General features: G+C 35.2%; 1 protein-coding gene across 3 annotated transcripts in view; it reads left to right on the top strand.

Moving 5' to 3' along the window:
* Positions 1–11,734, top strand: part of MAP4K3 (mitogen-activated protein kinase kinase kinase kinase 3) — a 189,149-nt gene that overhangs the window by 140,268 nt on the left and 37,147 nt on the right. For all 3 annotated transcript variants that reach the window (XM_017532583.2, XM_017532582.2, XM_037740015.1), the window contains 5 exons: positions 2,449–2,487; positions 3,025–3,078; positions 5,403–5,445; positions 7,177–7,336; positions 8,679–8,788. In XM_017532583.2, the coding sequence (XP_017388072.1) occupies positions 2,449–2,487; positions 3,025–3,078; positions 5,403–5,445; positions 7,177–7,336; positions 8,679–8,788 (406 nt within the window). The remainder of the gene's footprint in view (positions 1–2,448; positions 2,488–3,024; positions 3,079–5,402; positions 5,446–7,176; positions 7,337–8,678; positions 8,789–11,734) is intronic.

Below are 11,734 nucleotides of genomic sequence, written 5' to 3'. Positions count from 1 at the left end.
GTAGTATGCAGTATAAATTCAATTAAATATGGGACCTGAAAGTAAAACTATTAATACATTTTAAATTATCTTCCTATTTTCAAATCCTAATCTTTTCTATTGAAAAAAGAAATGTATCAAAAAAGATTGCCATGTGCTTAAGAAAAAGGTATTTTTTTCACATCTAAAATTATGTAAAAGCCCACTGTACAGTTCAGAGACACTATGTTTAATTTGATAAAATAGTTTAAAGCAGCACTTCTCAAATTTTCAAATTTTTGGTCTCAGAAGTTTTTTTACAATGTTTAAAATTATTGAAGATTTCAAAGAGCTTTTGTTTATAAGAGTTATAACTATTTATTTTACAGTATTAGAAATTAAAATTTTTCAAAAAATATTTTTTTAAAAATAATATCATTATTTGTTATTATAAATAACATACTATTCTTGTGTGTTTTAAAAAAATTCTCCATTCTTAAGGACCAGTTCAAATGCCACCTCTTTACAGTGCTTTCTTATATATATAATACACTGATTTCTCTTGTGAAACTCAGAGGCAGCAAATAATTGCCATAAAAGGTTTTATTATATATGTCAGTGCACTACAGCACAGTTTTTGTTGAGGTCCACTAGTAAAATTTTTTTGAAAAACATAGCTATTTTTTTTCTGAGACAAAATAGTAAGAAAAGTAGCATTGTTTTACTTTTTTTTTTCCTCAAATCTTTTTAACACTGTCTTGATAGAAGGCAGCTAAATTCTCATGTTTGCTACTGCATTTAATCTGTTGTGGTATCATACATCTTTTAGTCTCTGGAAAACTCCAGTGTATACTCATAGAGAAAATAAGAGCAACAAAGGTATTACATATTGTGAAAATAGTTTTGACCTTGCATACTGCCTACAGGAGACTGAGAGACCCCAGGATTTTTATACCACAATTTGAGAACTGCTAGTTTAAGGAAATGTTAGTCAATAATAATAAAGAAAATTCTAATCAAGTCCCAACTCTGTCCTAAATTACTCTTCTAAGCATTTTACTTACATTAATTCAGTAGATCTTCAGGCAGCCACTTTGAAATAAGTACTAAGGTGATTTCCACTTCACATAGCTGGAAACGGAAGCATAGGGAAATCAAAGTCATCCAGTGCCATATCCTGTGATGGTGAATGCAGTATTCATGTTCAGGCAGTGTTGGATTTAAAGCCCGTCTGCGTTTTGCTCAGCTGCCTCTGGACAGAAGCTCCTGCTTTCTTAGAGTTGGCCCTTGGAGAGCTTTGTGAATAAGATAATATTTGACTATGGTACCTCAGTTTTGTATCTCCAAAATAGGACTTGCAGTTAGTTTATGGTTTTCCTATAGGATTTATCACTCTGGAGTCATAAGTTTGTCATTTTTTTAAATTTAAATTGTTACTAATCTAGGCTAATTAAAATAGTAGATGCCTAAAAACTATTCTATTAATTGGTTACAGAAGATAACCATACCTTTCAGTTTCTCTAGTTTAATGTTTTGTAATTCTAAGGGCAGTTTTTCCTCATATGTATTAGAAGGGAAAATTATTAAAAGGTGCTACCTTTTAACTTACAGGGAGAGTAAAATTTTTGCTGAATCACTTTTATCCCAGTAGTTCATTAGTAACTATATTTCTTTTCCCTGTTAGCTTTGAGAAGTCTATTGAGTTTTTATGCTTGAAGAATGTAATTTAGGAGGTGTGCTGCATGAACTTGCAGTGTAAAAAAGTAAGGGAACTTCAGGAATGCCATGAGTTCTCTCTTACATTCCTGAAAATTAAAGTTTTGTATACTGCTCCTAATGGTAAAATCCTCGACCTGGTCTGATACAGGCTTAGTCTCCCAAAAGTGTAAATGTGTTTGCCCGTGCACCACTGGAGAACAAATCCTTCAGGTAAGTGAGTGTCTTTTGTGAAAAGCAAAGTGCTACTGCATTCATGTATTCACATCATATGCATGCATGCTTCCGCAGAGAGAGCCAACATGGTGAGTTTCATTTTGTAGGATTGCCTGAGAGCATGATGTTATTTTAAAGCGTGTCACCTTCCTTATTTTAAGGAAAAGAAAGTATAATTTTAGGTGTGAGGTGTAACATTCCAGGTAAAATTTGAATCCTGGAAACTTCTGACTGTGACCCTGCAATTATTGTTTTGTCAGTACTGTTGTGACATTCCATGGTGAGTTGTCTTCTGTTTGAACTGATATTTTTCAATAAATATTAGGATTTATTTCATTCATTTAAAATACATATATTAAGACATTAGCAGCAGGAAAATAGAGGTATCTCATTAAATATAACTTGATGTTTTATGGTTGCAGAGGTGATCACTATAGCAAATTCTCAATAAATGGTAAAAAAGTAATTATTCAAAAATGTATTAAGTGATAAAAACATATTTGATAGTCCTTTGATAATTTGTTCACATTATTTTTTGTTTTTGTTTTTTCTTCTAAGGAGCCTTCTCAAGTCTGTTGAAGAAGAATTGCATCAGCGGTAATTTTAATTTTTAATCTTAAAGTACTTTATGTCACAGACAAGTAAAGTCAGTTTGCCCTGTTCTCTGTTATATAGCCTATTTGTTTTAGTTCTTTTTCTTTTTTTTTTTTTTTTTTTATAGAGACAGGGTCTCACTCTCTTGCCCAGTGGATTGCAGTGGTGTGATCGTAACTCACTGCCTTGAATTCTTGGGCTCATGTGATCTTTCCACCAAAGCCTTCCAGGTAGCTGAGAATACAGAAGTGTACCACCATGCCTGGCTACTTTTTTGAATTTTATTCTTGGAGATGGATTCTTGCCATGTTGCCCAGGCTGATCTCAAACTCCTGGTCTCAAGCAGTCCTCCAACCTCAGCCTCCCAAGTAACTGGCATCACGATCCATCACTTGTTTTAATTCTGAATCTATCCCATCCTATAAAGATGTAGACATAAACTTTTATCTTACAGTAGCTTTTCCTGCATTTTTGAAAATGTCTTCTTATGCTGTTTTGGTAAAATCTATTTAATAATCTATTATCCTTCTTTTTATTTAGAGGACATGTGGCACATTTAGAAGATGATGAAGGGGATGATGATGACTCTAAACAGTAAGTTCTGTCTCTGTTTTTGGTAAAAAGAAAACATGTCATTTGACCTGATTTCATCAATCTGGCAACTTAATATCAACGGAAATTTTAATATCATTAGTAACATAGTATTATGGGTTGTACTTCGGTTTCTTTCCTTTTTTCTATTCTAGTTGTATTAGCTTGGGCTGACATAACAAAATGCCGTAGACTTAGACAATAGAAATTTATTTCTCACAGTTCTGGAGGTGGGAAGTTCAAGATCAAGGTACCAGCCAACTTGGTTAGGGCTCCATTCTTGGCTTGTAGACAGCCGTCTTCTGGCTGTGTCTTACCATGGCCTTTCCTCAGTGTATGCATGTGGTGGGGTCAGAGGTAAAAGTGATCTCTGTCCCTCTTCTTATAAGATCACCAATCCTGTGAGATTAGGACCCCACTGTTACAACCTCATTTAACCTTAATTACTTTCAAAAACCCATCTCCAAATATAGTCACATTGTGGGTTAGGACTTAAATGTGTGAGCTTTGTAGCAACACATTTAGTTCATTTTTTCCAAAGAACTTATTATAGACTAGCAGTTGAGGGCATAGGTTTTCTTTTTTACCTCACTACTTTGTGATCTTGGATAAAGTTACATAACCTTTCTAGGCCTTGAAATCCTCATCTGAGAAATTTGTGCTTCGTCATCTTACAGTTTTTTTCTTTCTTTTGAGACAGTGTTAGAAACAAATTTTCGGCGCTCCAAAAGAAATGGCACTCGAACATAAATTTTCTAAGTAAGGCAAATTTACTTCTATAGAAGGGTGCATCTCTCAGATGGAGTAGTGGCAAGAGCACCACAAACAAAGGGAAGCAGGGGTTTTTAATTCCTAACACAATTGGCCGTAGCTGCTGTGTGTTCCCCTGTTGGTTGGGGTTGGAGTGCACAGTCTAAGCTAAATGTGATTAGCTAATTTGAAGAGTGCAGGGAAGAACAGTTTTGGTGGGGAAAGCTGTTACAGTAGGGAGGGGGTGATTTCTTGGTGGGCATGCCTGAGCACAGCAGGGTGGGAGGGGCTGATAAATTGGCTGGCAATATTACTTTAGACAAAGAACAGGGAAGTAAGACTTCAGGGCAGACAGTACAAGGAAGACAAGACCTCTTGGAGAGGAACACCTTATCTGTAACAAAGTGAAACTCTTTGAAGAGGAACTGTCTAAACTACTTGTTTTTAACAGAAAAAGTCTTGCTTTATGGCCCACCTAGAGTGCAGTGTTGTGATCTTGGCTCAGTGCAGCCTCGACCTCCTGGCTCAAGCAGTACTCCCACCTCAGCCTCCTGAGTAGCTGAGACTGCACCTCCACGCTTGCTAGATTTTTATTTTTTTGTAGAGATGGGTTACCGTCATGTTGCCCAGGCTGGGCTCGAACTCCTGAGCTCAAACAATCTGCCCGTCTCAGCCTCTTAAGAGTGCTGGGATTACAGGGATGAGCCACTGTGACCCTCCTCTTTCTATTTCTAAAACTGATCCTGAGTTATAATGAATCTTAAGTTCAGTCACATTCTGCCCATAATTTCATAAAGCATATATATAGTTTTTGATGAGCTTCATCAAAGATGTTCCATATCTAACAGTAGCACAGGTGAAGTTTACAGTGTGATACATTTTGTACCACATTGTTCTCAGTTATTTACCTTTCACTTGATATAAACTGGAATTATAATTATCCTTTCCAGTTTTAATTACAGTATAGTACTTGGAACCAGGAAAGTGTATTACTCAATTACTTGTTTTTAAATTAAATTTAATTCTTTTAACAAAATGTACATAGTGACATTTTGATACATATAATGTCATGATTTGATCAGGGTAATTAACATATCCATCATCTCAAACATTTATCATTTCTTTGTGTTGGGAACATTCACTATTCTCCTTCTAGCTGTTTGAAACTAAATAATGCATTATTGTTAGCTATAGTCATCCTACAGTGGTATAAGACAATAGTACTTATTATTTTTCTTATATGACTGCAATTTTGTATCTTAAATCTCTCCCTTTCCTCTCCTTTTCCCTGCCCTTCCCAGTTCCTAGTAAGCTCTATTCTGCTTTTTACTTCTATGAGATCTATTTTTTTTTTTAGCTTCCACATGAGTAAGAACATGTGGTATTTTATTTTCTATTTTTGCTTATTTTACTTAACATAATGCCCTCCAGTTCCCAGTTATTTCTGAATAATACCTCAATCAACATTTCACAAAATATTTTGGAAAAAACTAATAATCTTAGAAAATGATTCTTGCAGTTTTTTTCTGTATCTTTGTAAAATGAATAGTTCTGATTCTAAACTTTTCTGTTTTTAGTTCAACTCTGAAAGCAAAAGTTCCACCTCCTTTACCACCAAAGGTAGACAGATTTATTTTTCAATTTGATTTATGTGTATGTGTTATTCTGCCAATTTAATACTTTGTTGAGAGTTTTCCTAGCTTTTCATTTGTGATCCACAAAGAAAAATCATGAAGTCGATATAAGTAAATGATTTTTTATTATATTTGTCTTTTTTTTTAATGCCCAACTTGTATTTAGTGTTCATTCTTTTTTTTCCTCTTTCTCTCTTTTAAGACAGAGTCTCACTCTGTTGTTCAGGCTGGAGTACAGTGGCATGATCTCAGTTCACCACAGCCTCCTCCTCTTGGATTCAAGCAATTCTGCCTCATCCTCCCCTGTAGCTGGTATTACAGGCACACACTACCATGCCGGCTAAATTTTTAGATTTTTATATTTTTTATTATTTATTTAATTTTTATATTTTTTACTAAAGACTGGGTTTTGCTCTGTTGGCCAGGCCGGTCTCAAACTCATGACCTCAGGTGATCCCCCTACCCTGGCTTCCCAAAGTGCTGGATTACAGGCATGAGCCACTGTGTGCCTGGCCTTATTTAATGTTCATCTTAAGTAACAAGTTCTAGGAATTTACACTGGAAATGATTATATTAATGGATTAGTGTTATTTGACCTGGGTTAGAAAACTCACATTTCTTATAAGATTGTTTTTCTCAAAATCTACAATCTATTATTGACTTTTAAGAACAAATGAAGGGTAGTAATTTATCATAGATATTTAATTTTCAGAAGATACTTTTATATTACAAATATAAAATAGTACAACAATTTTTAAATACTTTCTAACAACAAAATTATTTTTCCAAACAAAATTATCCTAAAATAGTAATTTCAACTGATAGGGTGGTTTTTTTTGAAGGTAAAATGAGCTAATATATATTTTATTTTATAAGTTCATATGCATAGCAAATTTTAATTATAAAATGAGCTGCTTTAAAGTTTAAAATCAGAATGTTACAAATGAGAGAGTCTTACTAGTCTTGTCATTCGGTTTACTACTATTTCTATTTATTTTCATTTCATACAATTGAGACAATCCTGATTCATGCAAGTAAATAATACTGTACTTGCTTGTTTAGTTTTATCATAGCAGAACTATAGAGATCTGAATTTCTAAGAAATTAGTGCTGAGCAATAATGAGACACATTTTAAGAATTTATAAATTCTCCAAACCTTCAGCCAACTGTAGGTTTTGACATTGTGTATACAAAAAGTGTCTCAGGCATCCCATTTGCCGTGTTGGTATTCTCCAACATGATAACATTTTAATTTGTATCCTCTCATGCCCCTGTTCTGAAAGATTAAGCATTAGCATAAAGACATCAAGTCATCTAAGAGACAGCTTAGATTAGCCTTGAACTTTGACCAGCTTGAATGTTTAAAATAAAAAAGAGATTCATTTAAATTGGAGGAGATAAGAAAGACTAGAATATTTTTATTTGGCTAGTCTAAGTGGGAAGACTTGTGAGGAATTAATCAAAAGACTTAAAGGCCCTTTTATTTGCACAGCAGCAAAACCTGAGATGTACACATTTTAGTATACATTTTTGTAATATATTTAAAACAAGAAGATAATCTGAATTGGATGGTTGAGTAACCTTTAAACTCATCTCATCTGGTAAACCTCTAATGTATAATAGAAATAGTTTGAAAGCTTCTAACATATAATAGCACTTATGTCAGGAAAAAAATTCGACGTTTCATTGTTGGTCTCTTTTTCTGTATCATTTCAGCCTAAGTCTGTCTTCATACCACAGGAAACACTTTCTGCTGAGGATGATAATCAAGGAACAATCAAGAGATGTCCCTTGTCAGGGAGCCCAGCAAAGCCATCCCAAGTTCCACCTAGACCACCACCTCCCAGATTACCCCCACAAAAACCTGTTGCCTTAGGTAATGGTGGAGGGTGACAGCAAATGTGTTACCAGGTTTTCATACTATGTGGGGGAAAAAAAACTTTTAAGAGATTATTTGAAATTCCTTTGGTGAAGGAGAGAAGGAAAGCAATGGCTGTGGAGATGTTTTCTGCTTTTTGCCTACTGGTTTAAAGTGTTTTTATGACAGGATTCCCTGTGACACAGTCTGAGATATTTTGTCCTCATTTCTCATTTCATATTTAGCTTTCTCTTTTCTGGACATTGGTTCCCCATTCCTTTAGCTACAGTGTAGAAACAATGCAAATTAAACTGTGAGCAAACATGGAAAGTGTGTTTTGCTTCTAGGCTACTTCTGTTTTAGAAGAGAGTACCTTGACTAACTCCTTATTTCATTTAATCATTTCTTTAAAAAAAATAACTGGTATTATTTGCTAGTTATTTGCCTCCAAATTAATACTAGAAGATGCTATTTTAAAACTGTAAAGGCTCCTCTGTGTTTATCCAGAAGAAGCAATTTTTAAAAAGAGCAACTAGGCTGGGCACGGTGGCTCATGCCTGTAATCCCAGCATTTTGGGAGGCTAAGGCAGGTTGATCACCTGGGGTCAGGAGCTCAAGACCAATCTAACCAACATGGTGAAACCCAGTCTCTACTAAAAAAAAAAAAAAAAAAAAAAAAAATACAAAATTAGATGGGCGTGGTGGTGCACACCTGTAATCCCAGCTACTTGGGAAGCTAAGGCAGGAGAATCAGTTGAACCCGGGAGGCGGAGTTTGCAGTGAACAAAGATCATGCCATTGCATTCCAGCCTGGGCAACAAGAGTAAAACTCCTCAAAAGAAAAAAAAAGAAAAGCAACTAAAGTTTATTGGATGACATAATATAAATCACCCCTTTTCTAAAAGTATTTATTTGGTTTTTTAATGCTAACAAATACATGTGCCTAGATACAACCTGAATTTAAATTTGCCTAATATGCCACAAATAGAGGTATAAATAGAAGAACATATAGAACATATATATATATATATATATATATATGTTCTATATATGTGTGTGTATATATATATATATATATATATATATATAAAGGTATAAATAGAACATATATATATTATATGTAATCTATTGTATATCTAATTATATATATAAATATAAATGTGTGTGTGTGTGTGTGTGTGTGTGTGTGTGTATATATATATATATGTATATGACTTCTTTCATAGTAAATCTGATTGGGTGATTCCAAATGAATAATGATACTATCTCAGAGTTAATATTTTTATTTCCTACTTGATAAGTTTTTGAATAAAAATTTTGATGAAGAGTAATCATTTTCAATAAATATATCTTACTGAAGGAAATGGAGTGAGCTCCTTCCAGTTAAATGGTGAACGAGATGGCTCATTACATCAACAGAATGAACATAGAGGCACGAACCTTTCAAGAAAAGAAAAGAAAGATGTACCAGTAGGTATTGATATTCATAAGTTCTACTTGTATTTGTTTCCTTTTTCACTGTTAAGTTAGTTTCATGCTTACAATTAGTGAAACTATAGCAATAGTATATTTTACAATTACTATATTGATATTTTAGTATATTATAATGGTGAATAGATTATTTAAATCTTGAAAAAAGTAACTCTGCTATGGTAAACTTGAATGATGGCTTTTTATCATTTACATTATTTAGACCAATTTGTTATGTAGTACATTATAAAACATCTTTATACAGGTAAATGCTTAGTATTCTTGTGATTGTTCACAAAATATTATTATTCTCATTGAGGATAATTGATTCTTAATAGTTTCTCTTAACAGTCTTGTGAAGTTATGGAAAGAAGGACATAGATAAAGAAAGCTGTAGCTTCTACTTCAGGACAGAATTCTAACTATAGATCAGGGGTCCCCAGCCCCTGAGCCACAGACTGGTAATGGTCAGTGGCCTGTTAGAAACCAAGCCGCACAGCAGGAGGTGAGTAGTGGACTAGTGAGCATTACCGCCTGAGCCCCACCTTCTGTCAGGTCAGCTGCAGCATTAGATTCTCTTAGGAATGCAAACTCGATTGTGAACTGTGCATGCAAGGGATCCAGGTTGCACACTCCTTGTAAGAATGTAGCTAATGCCTGATTATCTGAGGTGGAACACTTTCATCCCCAAACCATCCCTCCCCTGACCATTCTTCTGTGGAAAAATTGTCCCTGTGGAAAAACTGCCTTTCACGAAACCGGTCCCTGGTGCCAAAAAGGTTGGGACCACTGTTAGAGATTACATAAGTAATGACATTGCTGCTCTTACCACTTCAGGAAAGGTGAAATTAGCCTTAGCAGCTACTCCTGTCACAAATGTTAGCTAAAACATCATAACTATTAAAACATAAATGTTATTCATCAGGAATCGTAAAAGATAAAAAATATAAAACATTTGTAAAGAACTGACTTATAATCACTGGAAGACAGTCCTCTATCATCATAGAATTTCAAACAGTAGGAAATCCTCAAAATCCCCAGTATCTCAACAGATGTCAGTGAGATGAATGAGATTTTTTAAAAAGTTTTTGTATATACTATTATTTGTTATTTTTATAGAAATTTGGAGTATATTCAGTATGTTTGTATACATGTGTGCTATGGTTTCTGCAGTAAGCACATCACTAGAGGCTTTGTGATGTATCTAACTTTTCAAAAATATTTCACTATAGAATATGACATACTATTCTTAAAATTCAGTTAAAGCATTTGATGTTATTCATTGTAATTTGCGAAATTTAGGTTATTTTAACAAATGTATAAACTGTCCTTCAGGAATGGGTCTTGTGAAGTTCTATCCAATGGAGCAGTGCCTTTTTGCTTTCAACAATTTAAATTTTAACAGACCTGCTAATGTAATAGTACAGAAATACAGCTGAGTAACTATAATACAGTAGAGAATAAATAGCCTCTGGGAGATGTAAACTTTTTTTTGAGATGGAGTTTCACTCTTGTTGCCCAGGCTGGAGTGCAAGGGCACAATCTCGGCTCACTATAACCTCCGCCTCCCGGGTTCAAGTGATTCTCCTGCCCCAGCCTCCTGAGTAGCTGGGATTATAGGTGCCCACCACCACAGCTAATTTTGTATTTTTTTTAGTAGAGATGGGGTTTTCCCATTTTGGTCAGGCTGGTCTCAAACTTCTAACCTCAGGTGATCCACACTTTGGTCTCCCAAAGTGCTGGGATTACAGGCATGAGCCACCACGCCTAGCCAATGAAACTTTTTTTTTAACCTTTCCTATGGTACTAAGTAAACATTTTTTATGTGTGCATTTTTAATTCACTTTTGTGTTACCTTACTTCATTAAGATAAGGTAATTCTGAAATAAATATGTCCATGGCTCTTATCATAGGATAAACAGTATCAGTGATAAATTGAAGCATACTTACAGTTTATGCTGTAATTCTCTAAAATTATTTACAGCCCTTACACCTGTAATCCCAATACTTTCAGTGGCCAGGGCAGGGGAATTGCTGGAGACCAGAAGTTAAAGACCAGCCCAGGCAACATAGCAAGACCTGTCTCTACAAAAAAAAAAATGTAGCTAGACATGGTGGCACATACTGATAGTCCTAGCTACTCAGGAGGCTGAGACAGGAAAATCACATGAGCCCAGGAAGTCAAGGTTACAGTGAGCTATGCTTGCCTGCCACTGCACTCCTGCCTGGGTGGCAGACCAAGACCCTGTCTCTTAAAAAATTTAAATAATGACAAATAATAAATTTAAGTAGTATTTTTATTTTATTTTATTTTATTATTTTGTCTTATTTTAAGATGGAATCTCACTCTGTCACCCAGGCTGGAGTGCAATGGTATGATTTCAACTCACTGCAACCTCCCCCTCCCTCTCCGGCCTCAGCCTCCTGAGTAGCTGGAATTACAGGTGTGCACCACCACGCCCGGCTAATTTGTGTATTTTTAGTAGAGATAGGGTTTCACCATGTTGGTCAGGCTGGTCTTGAACTCCTGACCTCGTGATCAGCCCGCCTCGACTTCCCAAAGTGCTGGGATTACAGGTATGAGCCACCATGCCTGACCTTATTTATTTTAAATAATATTTACAGCCATTTCTATTACTCCTTATGTTAAATCTGAGAGTTATAACTTTCAGAGCTCCCTAATGTAAGGGTGTTTGAGAGGCTAAGACGGGTGGATCACATGAGGCCAGGAATTCAAAACCAACTTGACCAACATGATGAAACCTCATCTCTCCTAAAAATACAAAAATAGCGAGGCGTGGGTGGTGGCAGGTGCCAGTAATCTCAGCTACTCAGAAGGCTGAGACACTAGAATTGCTTGAACCTGGGAGGCGGAGGTTGCAATGAGCATTGATTGCACTACTGCACTCCAGCCTGGGCAACAGAGAAAGACCCCGTCTCAAAAAA

Source organism: Cebus imitator, unplaced genomic scaffold, assembly GCF_001604975.1.
Source record: "Cebus imitator isolate Cc_AM_T3 unplaced genomic scaffold, Cebus_imitator-1.0 Scaffold77, whole genome shotgun sequence".
NCBI classification, from domain to species: Eukaryota; Metazoa; Chordata; class Mammalia; order Primates; family Cebidae; genus Cebus; species Cebus imitator.
This window is presented reverse-complemented; position numbering and strand designations above follow the sequence as displayed.